The 22,792-nt window shown below is 38.5% G+C and overlaps 1 protein-coding gene across 1 annotated transcript in view; it reads left to right on the top strand.

The window, feature by feature from the left end:
* The window catches only part of usp43a (ubiquitin specific peptidase 43a), a 114,134-nt gene extending 97,300 nt beyond the window's left edge, over positions 1 to 16,834 (top strand). Inside the window, exons 12-15 of the mRNA XM_048199555.1 lie at positions 2,934 to 3,261; positions 4,450 to 4,608; positions 13,675 to 13,836; positions 13,936 to 16,834. Of these exons, the coding sequence (XP_048055512.1) occupies positions 2,934 to 3,261; positions 4,450 to 4,608; positions 13,675 to 13,836; positions 13,936 to 14,984 (1,698 nt within the window). The 3' untranslated portion in view covers positions 14,985 to 16,834. The remainder of the gene's footprint in view (positions 1 to 2,933; positions 3,262 to 4,449; positions 4,609 to 13,674; positions 13,837 to 13,935) is intronic.
* Positions 16,835 to 22,792: the final 5,958 nt, after the last annotated feature.

Below are 22,792 nucleotides of genomic sequence, written 5' to 3'. Positions count from 1 at the left end.
CCACTGATTGAAGGAGGAGGAGTTTCACCACTGATTGAAGGAGGAGGAGTTTCACCACTGAGGAGCTCCCAGGCAGTTTGTCAGCACAATCATGGAGACCATAGAAAGTACTAGATGTAGTAGTTATTGTTGTTGGGTGTACTCATTTTTGCATCACCCTAATTTGAGTAAAACTGAAAAATGTGTAATCTAAGTTATATTATTAACCTTACTTTCATGTTATAAGTTAAACAGATATTATATTAAACTTAGTCTTGTCAACATTTTGGAAACTGTTTGTGTTCGTTGAGATATTGTTTAAAATGTTATTTTTCAAAGGGGGTGTACTCATTTAATTGATATATTTCATGTTTAATTCTAGGCCTGTCTAATTATGAGTGTAGTGTCTCTGCAGACACTCTGAAGTGGCCTGTTGCTCTAATCATTTAATGTTTAAGTATATGAAGTGGGTTTTGATTGGTGGTGGTGGGGGGGGAGGTTGGGGGGCTGGGAGAGTAAATCAGCTCTAAAAATATGGACTGAACATAAAGAAAAAAAAAACTTTGAAACGGTGATTACATTGAAATCTCTTGCAATGTAGAGAGCTCTACAATCTAACATAAGAGCAACCAATTACATAAAGCATTTATGTTGTTAGGATCTGAACCAATTATCTTGCTATTATGTCAGGAGTTTTTGATTTAATTTTATGTAACAGCCATAACTGAAGAATTTATTTCAATTAATTGATTCAGTTGGACAACATGCTTTATTTTAAATTGTTAGAAACAAAATATGCACTCATATAGTCAAATTATTAAATAAAAATGGCAATTTTTGACACTAGTGGGGATTAATGCAGTAGAAAATGTTCACTAGATAAATTATACTTGCAGTTCAAGGTGCTAGACATTTTGATTAGCAGGACCAATCACTATTCCATATTCCAAGATTATTCAAGGCAAAACCCACTTGAGGAGCAAATGGAGCTGGTTTCCCTCCGACCGTCTTTGTCTCTCACATCCCACATACTCTCACTCTCTTTGGAAGGTCACTCTGAATTCATTCTTCTCTATATACTGCCTGTTCTGGACAAGCAAAATATGATAAATCTTACTCATGAACCATGATTGGCTCCACAAATAATTATCGATCCTCTAACGTATTACTAATGGTTCACTTCTGTAAATATTCAGATCTTGTTGTTCTTTCCTCTCTGTATGTTTACTGCATTCCAGTCTGTCTCAGCAGTGTATTCCTGATACATAAATGTTTTACTACACCACACTGAGACAAAACAGGTTCAGATAATGACATGGTTTGATTCATAATGGAGAATCACTGCACTCTGCATGCATTTCAACAAATCCCCACAAAGAAAATGTTATTCATATACCTGTGATTAGGGCTGTGACGGTGGCAAATTTTTACTACCGCGGTGGTAAATCACCAACAACCGCCGGTGTTGCGGTGTGGGGTCCGAAGTGTGGGGGGGCGAGGTTTTTATATATATAGTGTTAGACTTGCGTTTCGCCGTCATTTTGATGGACAGGATCGTAAAAAAAAATCCATCATAATCAATATTAACCGTCATTTTAATTTTTATATTTTAATGATAAGACATTTTATTCACGAACTAACAGGATAAGTAAATAGGCATAGGCTTGCATTTATTTATACTATGAAAAGAAAGTTGATCAAAGAGCTGCGTCACTTTCAGTTTTCATCTTGAACTGTGAGTGAATGCGATCATCCTTTCCTCTTTACTACTGTACAGAACGAAATAAACATGAATGAAAATAAAAAATATGTTGAAAGATACAGTAGCTTACCGAAATCTGTATCACGTAAGTTCAGTCAGTGTTGCCAACAATGTCACCTAACATTATATCTCAGAAAACCCATTCGTTGACCATAAACTTATAGTCAGCAAGAAAAATAAAAAAAAATTAATTAAGTAAGCATGCATAAGTAACTTTATCATTATACAATTAACTTAAACTGGGTGCTCGTCTGTGTGTAACCAAAGACTATAGAATAACACAAGACGTGTCACTCCTATTGTTTTGAATGGGAGAAAGTGTAACGCGCAATATGGCGGAATAAGTCCCGCCTTCTAAATAAGAGCCAATCGCCGACTGGTAAAGTCATCGCGTCACTGCAGCAGCCGTTAGAAGCACCGGTTTCTATAGAAACAGTCAGATGCGCGCCTCTGAAACATGGCAGAAGAGACGCGCATTTAGGTGTGCGCATGCGCATTAGCTTGATCCAGCCTAAAAAATACAGTTTTTTGTCATGATTCGAGCGTTTGGATAAAACATTTATAAGACAGCTGTTGCCAGATTTCATTGGTTAGTTCAAATATGAAATGTAATCGTAAGGTTGGCGAACAGTTTTGGAGAATTTGATGTTTCCCCATTCAAAGAGATAGGGCATGATGCCCAGGACGCCCGAGAGGCGTTTCAAAGATGGCCGCCGAGTGAAATGACTTGTCTTAAAGGGACTTTGGTGTAACCAAGCGCTTCGTTTTCATTTTATTCTGGAGACTGAACTCTCGCTCTGCTGCCACACTGGAGCGCACTCACCACCTAACTTACTGGACAGGAGTGGGAATTACAACAAGCTTACATACAAACTACATAATATGTCAAAATGACGGACGGGCTGCAGATTTTTTTTCCGTCACTGCTAAACAAATTCCATCAAAGACGGAAATTTTTCAGTTAACGCAATCTCTGAGATATATAAATATATATTATATATGACGTCACACGACCGCGGTGACAACTTCACCACCGCGGTGGCGCGGTTGTCATGCCTACCGTCACAGCCTTACCTGTGATCATGAATCTTACATGGGGAGTGTCAGACTAACTACACTGATTTATTGTCTATGACATGCATCATTAATGAGTAGGCTATTAGACTGTTCATAGCAAATGTTTGTCTTGCAGCTGGCACCAGACGATGCATGGAAGTGCCCTCACTGCAAGCAGATGCAGCAGGGGATGGTGAAGATGAGCTTGTGGACCCTGCCTGACATCCTCATTCTGCACCTGAAGCGTTTTCGGCAGGTGGGCAAACGGCGAAACAAGCTGTCCACCCTCATCCGCTTCCCTGTGAGCGCTCTGGATATGACACCCCATGTGGTGAAACGCAGTCAGAGCATGAAGAATCTGGCCCCTTTGCCTTCAACTTGGAAACATGGGGATACTGACTTCCTTTACGACCTGTATGCAGTCTGCAACCACCACGGAGGCATGCATGGAGGCCATTACACAGGTTAGTGCGCTGGGATCTCTGATTGAAGCAGCGGGTCTAAAAACCATTTCTCTTTATTATTGTTATACAAGGGTATTTTATGTTTCTTCAGCTCTCTGTGATTTTGGCCTTGAGGATTTCATTAAGTAATATAAAACTATACAGACACATTCTTACATGTCTTGCAATTCATATATACATTGCGTTTTAGGTGAATTCTGACATTTTTGTGCTTTTTTGCAGTGTCATTTCCACAAATCAACTCTCAAATTATGAATTATGTTTAATATTCTATGATAGAAATGGCGTTTTAAACATTTTGGGAATTAAATGAAATTCCTTTTTGTCTTGCTAACGATAATATAACATTTTATGTATCCTAAATACAATCATAATGAAAATGGCATAACTGAGGGAGTGTCATAATTTGTGTAACAATAGATATGTTCACAAATTAAATATTGATATGGTTTATGAAGGGAATTTTTAAACTGGCAATGTTAACATGTTAACTTAAAATATTTAAATATGTTTAATACAATCTTTTTTTCACATTTACTTATATTACTGATTTATTGATTTTATGGTCTCATTCTGCTTTATAAGGACTAGTCAGAAATCATGAAATCAGATATTGTTTTATCTTATTGACATTGTTAGATTTATTGTATTGACAGCCCCTTGATTGTATGGAAGCTTGTTTCTGCCATGGAATAAAAAAAAATATTTAGAAACGTGCAATTCTGACCGAGGGGAGAAAAAAAAAAAGTCAGAATTATGAGCTTTTATCTTGTAATTCCAAGATTCTTACAATTCTGAAGAAAAAAGTCATACCAGTAGTCATGCCATATATATAGAATCTCTTGTTTGGAGGTCCTTGCCCATGGTTTATGATGTTTTCACACACTTTATTATTTATCTTTTTCACTTTGCTTTCTCTCATTTATTCATTATAAATTTCAACTTAAAAAATCTTGGGGGAAGAAGGTTATGCCTATGTTTCTATGGACTACTCAGATACCAACCAGTTCAACATCATACAAAATGCATTTACATTTATTTTGCACTTTTTGTTTTGGCAAATGTTCCCTAGAAACTCATCAGTGCATGAGTCAGTAATAAAAACCTACATAAATAAATGAAAACATGAACAGAAGTTCACATCTATTGATTTAAACACACCACTCAGTATATGTCTGTGCAAAACAGCCTATTGTAGGAACTCCGTGGACGGCTACTGGTACAGTTATGACGATAGCAGCGTGGAGCTTGTGCCAGAGGAGGAGCTGTGCACACGAGGGGCATATATCCTGTTCTACCAGAGAAGAAATGTCATCCCTCCTTGGTCTGCCAACAGCTCAGTCAGAGGTCAGTGAATGAGCCTTTGCGGCCATGTTTCAGATGAAGGTTGACTGACCTTTTGTTTGTTTCATTGGATCAATGTTAGGCAGGAAGCCTTTTTATTGTTGTTGTTTTTTTTTTTCCATTAATATTGCAATGTGAATGTTCCACAGTCATGGCAAGAATACATTTGGTGTTGGACCAGTTTTTCTGACTGCAGTACTAAGTCACTTTATCTTAAAGTAGTTCAGTGCAAAGGCCCTGATATACTTCAAGCGAAGTCGAAGAACGAACTGATGTAACGTAATTTTGAACAAAATCAGGAAAGTTACGGAAAGTTCACTTTGGCAAGCTGTTTCGAACTCCCAAACAAAGTTTGTTTTGGGAGTTCAAAACAGCTTACCAAAGCAAACTTTCAGGAAAAGTGTGGAAATCTTTTCTGCTTCATTTCTCCTGTTCAATCTGTAGAGGTCAGACGTCCGTGAGTGAATATATGATCACACTGGAGAGCTGCATTATAGTAGAAAAAGAAGTTGTCCTTTTGACGAAACGAGACACTGACACTGTTTAATATGGTAAAGCCGCTTGATTTTAAGCAATCTATTGTATAAAGTGCTATATAAATAAACGTGATGTGACTTTACTAGAGTGCCGAATTGCAGAGCTCATGCAAACAAACATATCCACGTTGCTATGATCAGATATTAAAATGCTTACTCTTTTCTAAATTTTGTTGTGTGATTTTGTTATTGAGAGGAAAGCGCGACGCACATATTTACTTACAGTGCTCAGCGTAAAAGAGTACACCCCCTTTGAAAAGTAACATTTCAACATGTTCCTGGGTCAACATCTTTGTTGATCCTGGAACAACATTCAAATCAACCAATCAGATTTGAGGGACAAGTTTACAGATTATGTCAAGTTTAGGCTTAAAATCATGAATTGGTGCTTCTACATCAGTGTTATTCATCTATCATTTCCCTCTGATTTTTGTGATAACTTATGGGTAGGGTTAGGTTTAGGGGTAGGAATAGGGTTAAGACTAAATTTTCAGACCGGAATGTTGTTCCAGGATCAACAAAATATGTTGACCCAGGAACGCATCTAACTCAGCAATATCAGGACGTGCGTGTGAAAAAGTCTCTGGAGCAAAGCTAAATTTTAGATTACAAATGTCTAATTTTACTAGAATTCAACCACAAGTGAGTCTAATTATTCATTACACAGGTGTCCAGCAGACAGTTGACTATAAAAGGGTGTTAAAACCCCTTCCCATTTCATGCTGTCAGCAATGGCACCACATGGAAGAGAAATGTCACAAGACCTGAGAAAGAAAATAATTTCTTTACACCAGAAAGGTGAAGGCTACAAGAAGATCAGCAAAGCTTTACTTATCAGTCAGAATACTGTAGCTAATGTTCTTGGAACTGATGGCTTCAAAACTGTATGGCGTCGCAAAGGTGAGGAATACAAAGAAAAATGCATGGTGCCTACAGTGAAACATGGTGGTGGCAGTGTTCTTATGTGGAGCTGCATGAGTGCTGCTGGTGACGGGGAGCTGCATTTCATTGATGGCATCATGAATTCACAGATGTACTGCTCTATACTGAAAGAGAAGATGCTACCATCACTCCGTGCCCTTGGTCGTCGTGCACTTTTTTCCAACATGACAATGATCTTAAACATATTTCTGAAGAAGAACAGGGTGAAAGTGATTCAGTTGCCAAGTATGTCTCCTGATCTGAACCCAATCAAACACCTATGGGGAATTCTGAAGAGACGAGTTGAGCATCACTCTCCATCCAGCATCCAGTCTCTAAAAGAGGTCATTCTTGAAGAATGGAAAAAGATAGATGTTGCAAAATGCCGCCAACTTGTTCATTCCATGCCTAGAAGACTTGGTGCTGTCATTAAAAATCATGGAGGCCATACAAAGTGCTAGATGTAGTAGTTTTTGTTGTGGGGTGTACTCATTTTTGCATCACCCTAATTAGAGTAAAACTGAAAAATGTTTAATCTAAGTTATATTATTAACCTTACTTTCATGCTATAAATTAAACAGATGTTATATTAAACTTAGTCTTGTCAACATTTTGGAAACTGTTTGTGTTCGTTGAGATAATGTTTAAAATGTTACTTTTTAAAGGGGGTGTACTCATTTACGCTGAGCACTGTATACATTTAAACACCGCTCTCAGCAGTGTGATTGCCATCAGATGTTCGATAACAGTGTATCGCTGCTCACGTACTTCGAACTTCGTTTTACCCCTAAACGAAGAACGAAAAAGAAACTCGCCGTGTATATATCAGGGCCTTGCATCAAAAGCATTTTCAGTATGGGTGTGCAGCCAATATTTGTATCTGTATATATTTGTATCTGCCCCTCGTGGTTCTGGTCCAGCTCAGAACATGGGGGTTGCAAATGGAGCTCTCAGAGGAGCTTGAGACGGGCTGTCCCTTTTCTCAGCTCTCACCTGCAGGCTCCAGGACTTTCACTTGGGATCCGGAAGCCGGCTTCTTCCACCCCGAGTGAGTGCCAAATGTTGCCATTATCTAGCTCTGAGGAGGTGGATATCGTCAGTATCAAGGCAGGAGAGTTTGAGGAGTGGGCATGCGAGGAGCTAGTGGAGGTTGTGGCTCGCCGAGAGGCAGGAAGTTTGCTAGAAAAACAAGTTAGACAAACATTTCATGCCTAGTAAATCACAGCCTCTGCGTCAGGGCCTGCTGTTCTTTTCGGACCACCTCACTCAGGTGTTGAGGTCCTGGAACAAGCCATTTTTCACTAGGCTTTTTAGTCCCGTGGTCTCAAATCATGGGATTATGGGGCTGAACAAGCACGGCTTCATCCCTTAAGGCCCTCTAAAGGTCTCTTTGTGCCACCAAGGAGACAGCTGTGCCATCTGCCCGCTCCATGGCAGTTATGGTGGCTACGGAGAGACATATGGTTGAACCTCCCAGGCAAAAAAGACAAAGGCTTCCTGATGGACACCCCACTCTTGCCCCCTGGTCTCTTTGGTGACGCAGTCAACACTGTCCTCAAGAGGTTCCAGGAGGCTAAAAAGCAAGCGGTGGCCTTACAGAGGCTCATCCCTCGCCAAGGCCAGGCCCCTGCCAGGGAGCAACCCAAGAGAGCACCAGTCAGACTTGAGAGACTGATTCCCTTAGCAGATTCTTTTGGCAATGTGGAAGCTTCTGCCAAACGTTTCTCAATGGGTTCTGCAAATTATAAAAAAAAGGGTACAGAATTCAGTTTGTCAACCTCGATTCAAAGGAGTGCTATCCACGATAGTCAGACCAGAGCAGGATCAGGTGCTGGAACAAGAGATTCAGTCTCTCTTGGTGAAAGAGGGTATAGAATTTACTCCTATTCCCGAGGGAGACTCCGGGTTTTACAGCCAGTACTTCATAGATAGGCACAACTGTCTCCTGCTCAGATCGTAGCACTGATTTGTAGCACTGAGGTATTTCCTCCCAGACATCAGAGGCTATCATGTTCTTGTCTGCTCAGACAACACATCAGTAGTCTCTTACATAAATCATCAGGAGGGTCTGCGGTCATGGCCACTATTTGCAGATTGGCACACCAGATCAGCTACTCTCCTTGAAAGCACTATACAGTGCCTATAGAAAGTCATCATACCCTGTGAAATTCTTTACCTTTTGTCACATTACACCCTGGAAAATAAAATAAATTAAGTCTAATTTTTTTGAGCTATGTGTACTAGGGATGCAACAATACAGTTAGCCCATGGTTCAATACACACCTCGGGTTTTTTTTAACCATGGTTTCCGGTTTGGTTCTGATGGCTTGGCACATCAGTGTTTTTTGTTATTCTATGCATAGGCAACAGGAACGGTAAGAGGTTACGGAGAAAAAAATACTATTTTTGTGCAATAGTCTTTATTTTACCAAGCAAAAGAACAAACAAAAAATACTTGTTTACATTCCTAGTGTATTATATAATATAAAATGAATATAAAGATTAACACTGGCAGCTCACAGTTTTACAGGAACAAATGTAAAAATAAAACACTACATAGATTTCACTTTAAATTATACAAGCTACTGTATTAAAGTTTTTCAGTCAAGAGCAGTGGGTGATTTTCTCTGTCTTTTGTTGTTTTATTGACAACCCCATTGACTATTTAAACACATGTGTCTGAAGAAATCTGCTGGCTCTGATGGTATCTTGTCCTTTTTATTAAAAGTCTGTGCAGAGGAATTGTCCCCGGTTTGGTGCTCTATATTTCAAAGGTCTGTTGACTCCAAAGTAGTTCCAGCTATTTGGAAAAAAGTCTCTCATTATTCCTGTGCCAAAAACTTTGTCCCCTTGAGAATAATGATTTCAGACTAATTGCTCTCATGTCAGTAGTGAGAAGTGTATGGTGTCAGTGTTAAGAGTAGATGATAATAACCAATTAGATCCACTTCATTTTGCTTATAGAAAAGGTAGAGGAATGGGTGACGCTATTAATAGTTTGATGCATTCAGTTTTAAATCACCTGGAGGTTTCGGATGCTTATGCTCAACTGCTTTTTGATTTTAGTTCAGCAATCAATACTATCCAACCATATGTTTTAATTAAAAAATTAAAGCAGTTAGGTATGAATCCTGCAATGATCATACAGTGGAGCTATTCCTTTTTAACAAATAGAACTCAGAGAGTTAAAGTAAGCAATAGTCTGTCTCAAGTGAAATACTGTAGTACTGGCACTTTAACATGTACCCGCAGAACTACATTCTGAAGTATTCTGATGATACAGCTATTCTAGGTTTATTGAAAAAGCAAGACTCTTCTTCTATTCTTTATTCTGCGATTACATCATTTATTGATTGGTGTGAGGTTAATTTTTTAAAAGTGATCACAAAGAAAACAGAGATGATCATTTTTGATCCTAAGGGTATTGGAGACCATACGCCTGTGTGTGTTCGCAATCAGCAAGTTACACAGGTGTAGACTTACAAGTGTCTAAGTGTGTATATAGACAGATTTCTTACATGGGACACGCATGTTCATTGGGTCTGTGAACGACTTACACAAAGATTGTATTTTTTACGTAGACTGTGGTTTTATGGTGTCGATAGAAATATTGCTGCTTTTTTACCAATCTGTATAGAAAGTGTCATTAGGTATGGTACGGAAACCTCAATGTAAAATCCAAAACAAAGATACAATGTACTGTACGAACTACTATGAAATTGTCAGTCTCTTTTTGAACAATGTTGCAGACTGAACCACTTCAAAAATTAAAAAAAAAAGTGTTTTTTTTTGTGTTAATTTAAAAATAAAAATAAACTTTTTTTTTTTCTTTTTTTTTAGGATATTTGTGATTGTGTTTATGGACATGGATGTTTATTGTGTGTATAGTACTTAGTATACACACAATAATAATAATATTATTATTATTTTTAATAATATTTTTAGGTGTACCAGGTGATGTTTGAATGTTGCTTTTGAGTCCACTCCAAATCAGGGACGATAAATTATATTTCATTTCATTTCAACATTAGGGGGATAGTTCACCCAAAAATGAAAATTCTGTCATTTATTCATCCTCAAGTTGTTTTAAACCTAAATGAAGTTTTTTTTTTTTTTTTTTTTTTTCTGTTCAACATAAAACATATTTTGAAGAATGTGGTTAACCAAACAGTTGATGGTCCCCATTGACTTCCATTGTAGGAAAAAAAAAAATACTATGGAAGTCAATGTCTAGTTACCAACATTCTTCAAAATATCATCTTTTGTGCAACAGAAGAAATAAATTAATAAAGGTTTGGAACAACAGTAGAGCGAGTAAATAATGACAGAATTTTAAATTTGGGGTGAACTATTCCTTTAAGGACAATCTGCAGCATGTTTACTATTAGGCTGCTGTCACTTTAAGACCTGCACGCATCTAATATACAGACACGCATCTGATTTTCTCTCAACTGTTTACTTTCACTTTAGACATAACCGACTGTTATTATGTTAATCTTGTGTGTATTTGACAGTATTAGCGCTATAAGATGTGAAAGATAACTTAGTCCAGTAATGACGTGCTGTTTGACAGGATTTTAGTATGCATGCGCTTCGAGTGCACACTCAGAAAAGTGCATGTCAGAACAGCACGTGCATAAACCCCTGGTTTCACAGACAAGGCTTAAGCTAATCCCAGACTAAAATGCATGTTTCAGCTGTTTTAACTGAAAGCAACTTGAACTGACATTTTAAAATAAATCAGTGCCATTGTTTTTTCTCAAGATGCACTCCAGTAATGTCTTTTTCTGGTGTACGTTTATAAAAGCTACTTAAATATCTTAATTGAACTAAGGTTTAATCCTGACTTAGGCTAAGCCCTGTCTGTGAAACCGGGCCAAAATGTTTAACCAGCAAGTCTTTAAAACGCATGCAATTAATTGACTTTCGTGATTGCAAATAACTGCTGTGTCCCATGAGTGTAATTCTACCGCTGTGTTAACATGTGATGTGAATGCATGTCGCGTTGTACAGTAAATCGGGACGGAGGTGCCAGAACTGCAAATGTTAGAATGTGTACTGTAGCACAATACTACGATATCTTTTCAAAAGCAAATTGTGGAGACATTTTAATCATCCACAATCAAAAGCCCTACCCACACCACAGATTTGAAAGACGGTGGTGCTTTCTCGTATTGCAGCCTCACTTCACCGCTCACCTTGTTAAAGTGTGAAATCTGACACCAGCATTGCAAGCTTGGCTAAGCACCCCCTAACTTTAGTGCATAGTGATTGGATATTTACTCATCTCAGCGTGTAGACTCACGGGTACACACAAACAGAGCCAAATCAGAGAGATATAAAATGCAGGGAAATTATTTAAATGCAAAGCCGAAAAAAACGCAATTCACAGGCGCTTAATGAACCATGGATGTCATACCGAATGGTTAAATATTATATTGAGAATTGTGGCATCCCTAGTGTGTACACATTATAACCCTCATCATCAAAGTGAAAATAACATTTTTGTAAAACATTCTGGAGGATTATTAAAAACTGAAAAACTAGAATAACAGGGTTGGGAAAGTAAAAAAAATCAGTCCCCTGATCTAATACTTTGTAAAGGCTTCTTTTGCTTTAATTGCAGCCATTAATCTTTTTGGATATGTCTGTACTAGTTTTGCACACCTAGATCGGGAATATTTGCCCATTGAAGAGATGATGCTTCACAGTAGGTATGGTGTGTTTGGGTGGTGTGCTGTGTTTGCTTTACGCCAAACATAGTGCTGAAAGAAAGAAGCTTTTCCTGAAAAAGTGCCACACACATTCTTGTTTGCGCTATGCAAAAACACACCTGGATGACTCTGATGTTATCTGGCAAAAGGTGCTATGATCTGATGAGACCAAAACCAAACTTTTTGGACTGAACTTCAAGCTATATTTGACAAAAAGCAAACCAGCCAAAACTCACCATACCCACTGTGAAGCATGGTGGTGGCAGCATTATGTTGTGTGGGTGTTTCTCTTCAGCGGGGACTGGGTGATTGGTCAGGATTGAAGGGGAAATGGATGCTGTCAAGTACATCCAGATTCTTGAGGAAAACCTGCGTCCCTCTGCTAGACAGCTGAAGATGGGCAGGTCATTCACCTTCCAACCCGACAATGATCCTAAACACACAGCCAAAAGAACAACGCAATGGCTTAAGGATAGGAACATGAATGTCCTTGAGTGGCCAATTCAGAGCCCTGACCTAAATCCGATAGAAAATCTGTGGACCTGAAGAGAGCAGTTCATTGCCGCTCACCACAGAATTTGACTGAACAATTCTGCAAGGAATAATGGGCAAATATTTCCTATAACCTAGGTGTCCAAAGCTAGTACAGACATATCCAAAAAGATTACTTGCTGTAATTAAAGGAAAAGGTGGCTCTACAAAGTATTAAATAAGGGGACTGATGACTTTTCCAACCCTCTTATTCTAGTTTTTCAATTTTTAATAATCCTCTAGAATGTTTTAAAATGTTATTTTCACTATGAGCACTGTACATTCCTGGGCACCTCAAACAGGGAGCAGACATCTTTTCAAAGTAGGGGCTGAGGCCCAGAGAATAGACACTTCACCCTGAGGTGGTGAAGTTGATTTGGAAGGAGTTCGGCCAGGTGGAAGTGGACTTGTTCACATCCGACCAGACGACGCACTGTCCACTGTGGTTCTCCCTAATGCATCCAGCTCCACTAGGGCTGGATGCCATGGTGCAGGCGTGGCAGAGTCTGCGTCTGTATACATTTCCCCCAGTCGCTCTGCTCCCAGGAGTTATAGAGAGGGTTCGCCTGGATGGGGTTCGTCTGCTGTTAGTAGCCCCGTTCTTGCCAGCCCAGGTTTGGGTCTTAGACCTCCTATCTCTCCTGGACAGCTCCTCTTGTAAGATTCCAATCATGAGGGACCTTCTGTTGCAGGCCGGGGCTTCCACTTCTCCCTGGCCGGAGAAGTGGAAGCTTTGGGTTTGGCCCCTAAGGAGGACCAACTCGTAAACTCTGGTTGAGACCATCTTAAACACTAGAGCTCCCTCCACAAGTAAACTTTACACCATGAAGTGGAGAGTTTTCACTTCATGGTGCAGAGAACACCAGTTGGGCCCAGTTAACTGCCCGGTTGGTTCAGTGCTGGAGTTCTTTCAGGCACTGTGTTGCCTTGCCATGCTTCCTGCATGCCTATGAGCGACTTGCTTTTATCCAATCAGAAGCTGACAGCGTGTTGTTGCGAGTACCCTTTATAGCTTCCATGGTACACTGCCATGTGTCACAGGGTGACATTGCACCAATGACATTGGATATTTGATTCAGATATAATCACACAGGAGAGCTCCCATATCATCTTTAAAACAGACACAGTGTCTCATTCCCTTCACCATGGTTTACAGATGTAACCTGAGACATTTTTTGAGTTGATTTCAGTTAATTTGAAAGGCGGCTAAGATGCTGCCACTAGGTATTTGTCAATTGGTCGTCATGGAAACAATAATACAGGACATTATTTTAGTTATTAAAAATTAAGGGGCAGCATACTGTATGTCCTTGTCTAGGAGAAACATGGACTAGCCACTAAACAGTCTTGATTGTCTCCTTGTACAGGTTCCACTAGCTCCTCCATGTCAGACCACTGGCTCATACGTTTAAATGGTGACAGTAAAAGAGGAAGTATGGTATCAAGGTCTTCCACAACATGTCCTTCTTCCATCCCAGACTCCCCAGAGTCTCCCGTTTTTCAAAATGAGCCCTCAATTGAGAAGAGAGGTGAGTTTACCCAGCAAGTTTGTTTTAGCGATAGTTATTTACTTGTTTTGTTGTGGGCAAGTGTTTTCCACCATGTACTGAATATTGTGTAAATGTCAGTGTCTTTAGGTGGGTTCGAAAGCAGACCTTTCGTGCGAGGAATCCAAGGGCGTAGCGTAAGCATGAAAAGTCCCACCAAGACCAGAGTGCTCCCACTGCGATGGTCCTTTGGAAACAAAGACCGCCACAAACCTGCCTCAGCTCCTGACCCGGCTCCTGCAGAGCTAGTGGAGTATTTAGAGTCTGGGAGGAGGCCAAGATGCACCAAAGACCCCATTGTTGCCCTAATGACTCGACCTTCAGATAAAGAAGTCAGTAAAGAAGACGATACGAAAAAACCTGCAGCCAAATCTTCAAGCCACAGCAGCCTCGAACCTCTGGAGTATCTCAAAATACCACAGGGTCAAGAAAGAAGTAGCTCAGAGAAAGCAACAGGCCAACAGCCCAGCAGCAACAGTAGACCAAGGGAAGATGGGACTTTGACTAGACGGAGCAGCAGAAAATCAAAACAGGAACAATCGCAGTCCAGAAAGAGCTCTAGTGCAGGGATGCAATCCAGTTCCACTGGTCCAAGTGGCTGGGAAACCACACAGAGGAGTGACCCAGGCAAGGAGCGAGACCAACCAGAGGAGAAACAGAGAAAGGGACAGGAGACAAAACGTCATGATAGTGTCTTCGCATTCCTCAAAGGTGGTTTCATGAAGAAGGACTCACTACGGAGGTCTCGAGACAATGAACCTGTGAAAGTGGGTGATACGGGGGTGAAGAGCCCATCTGGAGTTTCGCTCTCCAATGGGACACACAATAGATCTTCAGAAGCTAAAGCCAATAGCAATAACCTAGGTCGTAGCAGACTCAGTGGTGAACTTGCGAATGGCAAGGTGAGTCGTGGGTCATCAGACATCAAACGGTCACAAAGTTCTTCCAATATTCAAAGCAAGGCTGATCTAGGCTTAAGAAGAACAGCATCTCTACACAGAAATGGCACATCGGTGGCCCAGCCACAGAGCGCGCACGGGGACAGAGGCCCTCAGAACACTCTGCAACGCACACGCTACAGCACAAATTCACTGGGAAGAAAGAAGGCAGTGCCTGAATCAAGCTTTTGAGACTTCACTACACCCAAATATCACAACAGGGTAGCAAATATCTAAAAGCCCAAGTAAGAATTGTGGTATGAAAGGTACGTTTTAAATTATCACTAAAACCTGGCAGCACACAAATTATGAAGTTGCACATACATTTGGAACTAGTGGATGATAATTTTGTTCACTTGTTTCTGCTTATATGAAGTGCCTCTGAACCAGAGCTATTTTTCAGATTGTGTTTTGCCACTAGATGTACATTACACACTGGCCTCTACACCATGCTTTTGAATTGAAAAATGATTTGCCTCAGATTTGATTTTCTTGAATAGATTTATCACCCATAATACATGAAGGAAATAGCTATATATAATTTTTCAGTTTCATGTCTTATGATTCTACAGATTGTACTGACTGGCTGCTAACCTCTCATGGGTTTTCATGACATTTAACAAAGATGTCAGTTCTTGCACTTTCAGTGAATTTATTGCACCATCTGATTTAGTCATGATTTCAGACTAAAACAAAGTTTATTAATTTTTACTCTCTTTTATTTTTGTTACATTTACACTCTGCAAAACAACTCTTAATGAGTATTGTTGTCTTGTTTTCCAGTAAACTGTCATATGACTTCAGAATATAGTAACCATCACTAAAACAAGAAAACTTTACCGAAGTAAACATTTGCTGAATTGAGTATAATTTTCTTAACACCTTGTTTTAATCATGAACCTAATTCTCATCAGTTTTATACTTACAATAGGCAAATTGCAGGTTTGATATGAATGCACTTCATTTAATAAGTATTGCCCTGATATTTACCTTGTTTCAATGATTTAGATATTTTAACTGCACAAGACCAAAATACTGATTAAGAAAGTGATTTTTCCAGTGCAGAGTTTAAAGTTTTTTTAATCAATGCAGTAAACATTAAGACATTGACAAATTAATATTATAAAATTATTTTAAAAATATATAAAATCACTGAAAACTATAATGTGTGCTTTAGGTGTTCTGTCACACATAAGGATGGCATGTTGGCGACACATTGTATGAGACATAACTTAAAGAATAGTACACCCTGAAATGAAATGTTCCAAACACATTTTCCTTTTTTTTTATTTTTTATTTTTCCATCAATAGACCACAAAAGGAGACATTAGGCAGGATGTTCATGGTGCTCTTTTCCATTTAAAAAAAAAAAAAAGTGAATGGTGGCCAGCAACTGTCAAGCTCAAAAATGACCAAAAAAAAAAAAAAAAAACCCCACAAACTCTTATGAATACTACTGTATCATATCTGATACATGATTCTCTAAACTATCAACCAAATCAAAACTGAAAAACCTTCTACATGCTTTATGCCCTCTGATGGATAGTTCCTTTTAGTAATTGTAAAAATGTCCACCAGTTTGTGTACACATGTCTTTTTGCTGTGAAATCTTTAATTAAGTTTTTTTAAAGTAAATGTAAGATTTACTGGGTTGAAGCAACCCAGTAATAATAATAATAATAATAATTATTATTATTATTATTATTATTATTATTATTATTATTATTAATGTGTGAGCATGGATGAGAAGGAGCAAGAATCCAAATGCATGCACAAGTTTATTTGAAAAAACACAAATACAGATAATACAATCCAGGAACAAGAGTACAGTCCACACATCAGGAACTTATAGTCCACACAGAGAAGGCAGAAGAGCAACAACAATGAACACCCTCGACAAAAACAACAGGAACAGGAGTTTAAATACACAGGTTAAAAAGGGGTTGGAGGGACAGGTGTAGGCATGCATTTCATGTATATATATATATATATATATATATATATACAGTGGGTACGGAAAGTATTCAGACCCCCTTAAATTTTTCACTCTTTGTTATATTGCAGCCATTTGCTAAAATCATTTAAGTTCATTTTTTTTCCTCATTAATGTACACACAGCACCCCATATTGACAGAAAAACACAGAATTGTTGACATTTTTGCAGATTAAAAAAGAAAAACTGAAATATCACATGGTCCTAAGTATTCAGACCCTTTGCTCAGTATTTAGTAAAAGCACCCTTTTGATCTAATACAGCCATGAGTCTTTTTGGGAATGATGCAACAAGTTTTTCACACCTGGATTTGGGGATCCTCTGCCATTCCTCCTTGCAGATCCTCTCCAGTTCTGTCAGGTTGGATGGTAAACGTTGGTGGACAGCCATTTTTAGGTCTCTCCAGAGATGCTCAATTGGGTTTAAGTCAGGGCTCTGGCTGGGCCATTCAAGAACAGTCACGGAGTTGTTGTGAAGCCACTCCTTCGTTATTTTAGCTGTGTGCTTAGGGTCATTGTCTTGTTGGAAGGTAAACCTTCGGCCCAGTCTGAGGTCCTGAGCACTTTGGAGAAGGTTTTCGTCCAGGATATCCCTGTACTTGGCCGCATTCATCTTTCCCACAATTGCAACCAGTCATCCTGTCCCTGCAGCTGAAAAACACCCCCACAGCATGATGCTGCCACCACCATGGTTCACTGTTGGGACTGTATTGGACAGGTGATGAGCAGTGCCTGGTTTTCTCCACACATACCGCTTAGAATTAAGGCCAAAAAGTTCTATCTTGGTCTCATCAGACCAGAGAATCTTATTTCTCACCATCTTGGCAAACTCCATGCGGGCTTTCATGTGTCTTGCACTGAGGAGAGGCTTCCGTCGGGCCACTCTGCCATAAAGCCCCGACTGGTGGAGGGCTGCAGTTATGGTTGACTTTCTACAACTTTCTCCCATCTCCCGACTGCATCTCTGGAGCTCGGCCACAGTGATCTTTGGGTTCTTCTTTACCTCTCTCACCAAGGCTCTTCTCCCCCGATAGCTCAGTTTGGCCAGACGGCCAGCTCTAAGAAGGATTCTGGTCGTCCCAAACGTCTTCCATTTAAGGATTATGGAGGCCACTGTGCTCTTAGGAACCTTAATTGCAGCAGAAATTTTTTTGTAACCTTGGCCAGATCTGTGCCTTGTCACAATTCTGTCTCTGAGCTCTTCAGGCAGTTCCTTTGACCTCATGATTCTCATTTGCTCTGACATGCACTGTGAGCTGTAAGGTCTTATATAGACAGGTGTGTGGCTTTCCTGATCAAGTCCAATCAGTATAATCAAACACAGCTGGACTCAAATGAAGGTGTTGAACCATCTCAAGGATTATCAGAAGAAATGGACAGCACCTGAGTTAAATAAATGAGTGTCACAGCAAAGGGTCTGAATACTTAGGACCATGTGATATTTCAGTTTTTCTTTTTTAATAAATCTGCAAAAATGTCAACAATTCTGTGTTTTTCTGTCAATATGGGGTGCTGTGTGTACATTAATGAGGAAAAAAATGAACTTAAATGATTTTAGCAAATGGCTGCAATATAACAAAGAGTGAAAAATTTAAGGGGGTCTGAATACTTTCCGTACCCACTGTATAATATATATATATATATATATATATATATATATATATATATATATATATATATATAAATCTTGTTGATTTACATTACAGAATGTCTTATGCCATATGAATAACAATATCTGCACCAAATTGCATATTTTTGTTTAGTATAAATTTTTTCCTTCTCAAGAGTGAGTTCTATATTCTCACTATATCATACTATATGGGCCATAAAAGCCTGCTGTATCAATATGATACAAAACATAAAACACACATGCAAAATTTATATATTTTTTGTCACACTGTACAAAGACACAGGAAATAATGTCTTTGTAGAACATACAGTATGAATTGACCCCTTAATCGCCTACGTCACTGTGATGTCACCGCTGTAGCTGGAGGCAAAACATAAATAAGAACTCATAGCAGGCGTGCTAAAAGTTTGAGGTTTTGACTTTAAAATGTCGTCTTGTGTTTTTGGCTGCCAGAATAGAAGAAACAGCACTTTTGGTTCAAAACTAAAGTTTTACCAGATCCCGTGAGACATTCCTTCACAGAAATCAAAACGATAATTGTGGTTAATTGCAATACGGTGTAAAGACTGGACAGAGACGATCATAAATAATGCTCGTGTTTGCAGTGCACACTTCATATCAGGTAAAATAATCGATGCATATGTAATGGTGTGTTGGTTTTTATCTAGTACAAATCAGCAAGTTTCTGTTTTATAGGTGAAAAGTCGCCAACTTTCAGTGCACTAGCTAGCTTAAATGTTAAACAAACATACAGCGATAGATGTGTGTGCCATCCTTTGAATGGTCTCTTAAAATAATCCACATTGCTAATCATAATTAGCCCAGCGATAGGTTACATTAGACAATAAACCTTGACAAAATTCCCCGAACCACCCGAAAGTAATTCATATGTTGTCTAGGAAATATCCAAAACTTAAGTTAATTTACAAAAATAGCTGTCACGGTCCCGCAGAGTCAGTGACTGTACATATTCGGACAGTTCTGAACCTTCTTCTGCATCTATGTTTAATAAATCCCTCCTAAAACATGCTAGCTTACGCTTGTCAACATTGAGTCCAGCGTCTCTTTTTGCCTCCAGCTAAGCCCCACCCACCAGGAAACGTTGCAATGTTTACAAACTTTTAAGGGGTCTATATGCACACATCTGAAAGATATTTAAGATTTTCTTCAGAGAAGATCATTAGTGATTAATGATAGACCTAAATTTTAGTCTTTTTCCTCACAAAATTTTCATATGGCTTGGAATTTGAAATTTATCAAACATGTCATTTTAGTGTGCTGTTTGATATTTTTGGAGCTTGACACCCCTTAATCACCACTGACTTTCATTTTATGGAAAAGAGCAGCGTGAGCATTCTGATGAATATCTCTTTTAGTGAATCAAACGGGTTTAAAAAATTAAAATGTTAATTTATTAATTTGGGGGGGAAATATTCCTTTAATCCAGCTCATCTGAAAATTATTGATGTGTTCAAATAATGTGGAGCTCTAGCAATGCCAATGACTGTGGAATAAAGAACAGCCTCAGTGTAAACAGAAAAGTGACCTTAGAGAATAGACATCCATGACACAGATTGTGTTTGGCTCTAATTGCTAAAGCTACAGTCAGAATATGTCATATTGTCTCCTTCCTATTTGGACTAATTGGGTTCATATGTCCATTAATCTGATGAATAAGGCAAAACTAACAATCATACTTGTGTATCGCTATCTAGCAGCATTTAAATAGTCTGAATGCAGCTCATAAAACACTGATATACACTGCAAAACTCATCCTCTTACCAAAATTAATATTTTAGAATACATTACTCATAAAGGATTAGTTCACTTTGAAATGAAAATTACCCCAAGCTTTACTCACCCTCAAGCCGTCCTAGAAGTATATGACTTTCTTCTTTCTGATGAACATAATCACAGAAATATTAATAAATATCCTGACGCATCTGAGCTTTATAATGGCAGTGTTAGGGATCAATGAGTATGAGCTGAAGAAAGTGCTTCCATTTACATCCATCCATAATAAATATGTGCTCCACATGGCTCCGGGGGGTTAATAAAGGCCTTCTGAAGCGAAGAAATGTGTTTGTGTAAAAAAAAAAAAAAAAAAAAAAAAAATATCCATATTTAAACAAGTTATGAAGTAAAATATGTAGCTTCTTCCAGGCCGCCTTCCGGATTGAAGTTCCGAAGAAAGTGTAAACTGGTGTCACGTCAAGCGTAAGCTTTATGAACTGCAAGAGTTTTACACTTTCTGCGTACGTTGAACAGGAAGGTGGCTTGTGCGGAAGATAGATATTTTACTTCATAACTTGCTAAATATGGATACTTTTTACACAAACACATCGCTTCGCTTCAAAAGGCCTTTATTAACCCCCCGGAGCCGCATGGAGCACATTTATTATGGATGGATGTGGATGGAAGCACTTTTTTCAGCTCACTGCCATTATAAAGTTCGGATGCGTCAGGATATTTATGACTATTTCTGCAATTATGTTCATCAGATAGAAGAAAGTCATATACACCTAGGATGGCTTGAGGGTGAGTAAAGCTTGGGCTAATTTTCATTTAAAAGTGAACTAATCCTTTAACAAAGATTTAAATTGATTCAGTGACTCTTAGTGTGACTGTGAGTGAATTAAAACTCACTCATCACTCAGAATCAAATTCCCGCATTTGTGTTTTTAACAAGACCAAGTGTCCTTTTGAATATTGCACATGATATGGTATATATAGCTCCTCAAATGTAAAATGCTACATTTTTTTCTTTGCTTGTTGGAAAAACGTGCCTCTACCACCATTTTTGCAAAATTCCAAAAACTTACCTACTGCAGTTTCTAGAAGCCATAAAACATCAACCTTTATTCCTTTTCACACAAATTATGATTACAGGGGCAGATTATCAACTAATAAAGTCTTATTTTGCATGGTTCCTTGCACAATACAATGTTATGACCCAAAACCCTTTTACCATAGTGCATGATTTGTACAAGTTAAAGTTTGCCTCACATAAACAGCTTCATATGTAAGGCTTTTCTTACATAGTAAACTTGCTGGGTAGCTCACCTGGTACAGCACTTGGGAAGGAGTGCCGTGAAACAAAAGTCATGACGCTCAATAAATGCTCAAAGACTTGTAGAAGCAAGCTCAAAGGGCATGGCAAATGGGTTTTTATCTCATGTTTGCTTTTGTTAACACTATCGGTTAGGTTTAGGGTATTGTTTAGTGTAGGTGGTACATTATTTTAAAACTTGATAGAGCATTAACCTTTTAGCAACACCTACCAGGGATTTCATTACCAAACTGGTACCGTTACGTACAACAACCAACATAATAAAACATGGTCAGATTCAGATTCACTTGTTTCGAGGAGAGTTAAAAGCCATTTCAGCGCCACTCACTAGATAGTTCACTTTGAAAGCAACGTAATATCATTTTGCAGAAATGTTGTCACAGGCACATTTTTCCAATGAACCTGGGTACTACTGTATGCAGTAAAGTTTGAATTGCACTGTAGAATATGGTGTAATGATTGTGGTCAATTTACAGATATCTCAGTTTACATATTATTTTTGTTGATCTGAATAAGCAAAGATGTGAAGTGATGGTTTGTTTGTGTCAATGCTCAAACTCTTTCTGATGTTCTGAACACAGGATGTCAATTTAAAAAGAAAAACAACATACTTTTTTGTATTGCATTTGTTTTGTTCATTACAGTTCTCAAAAAGTTGTTAGGTGCCATCACACCGGAAGAGAGATGATTCACAGTTCATATGTGACCCTGGACCACAAAACCAGCCATAACTCGCACGGATGTATTTGTAGCAATAGCCAACAATACATTATATGGGTCAAAATTATCGATTTTTCTCTTATGCCAAAAATCATTAGGATATTAAGTAAAGTCCATGTTCCATGAAGATATTTTATAAATTTCCTACCATAAATATATCAAAAATGTATTTTTGTGAGTGGATATGCATTGCTAAGGACTTCATTTGGACAACTTTAAAGGTGATTTTCTCAATATTTAGATTTTTTTGTTTTTTTGCACCCTCAGATTCCAGATTTGGAAATAGTTGTATCTTTGCCAAATATTGTTCTATCCTAACAAACCATATACATCAATGGAAAGCCTATTTATTCAACTTTCAGATGATGTATTAATCTCAGTTTCAAAAAACTGACCCTTATGAATGGTTTTGTGGTGCAAGGTCACATATTGAAAAAAATCAAGTAAAAACATATTTTCAGCTTTATTGAAATCTGTGTACGAAACCCACTAAAGATTTTTGTCATCTGCTGTCAACATCTAATCATCACTGTTATTCTGTTGAGTATGTCAAATGGTTATGTAAAAAGTAGCAATTACATGGCATGT

The sequence above is a fragment of the Megalobrama amblycephala genome, linkage group LG8, assembly GCF_018812025.1.
Source record: "Megalobrama amblycephala isolate DHTTF-2021 linkage group LG8, ASM1881202v1, whole genome shotgun sequence".
NCBI classification, from domain to species: Eukaryota; Metazoa; Chordata; class Actinopteri; order Cypriniformes; family Xenocyprididae; genus Megalobrama; species Megalobrama amblycephala.
Note: the sequence above shows the minus strand (reverse complement) of the source record. Positions and strands in the feature narration are given on the sequence as shown.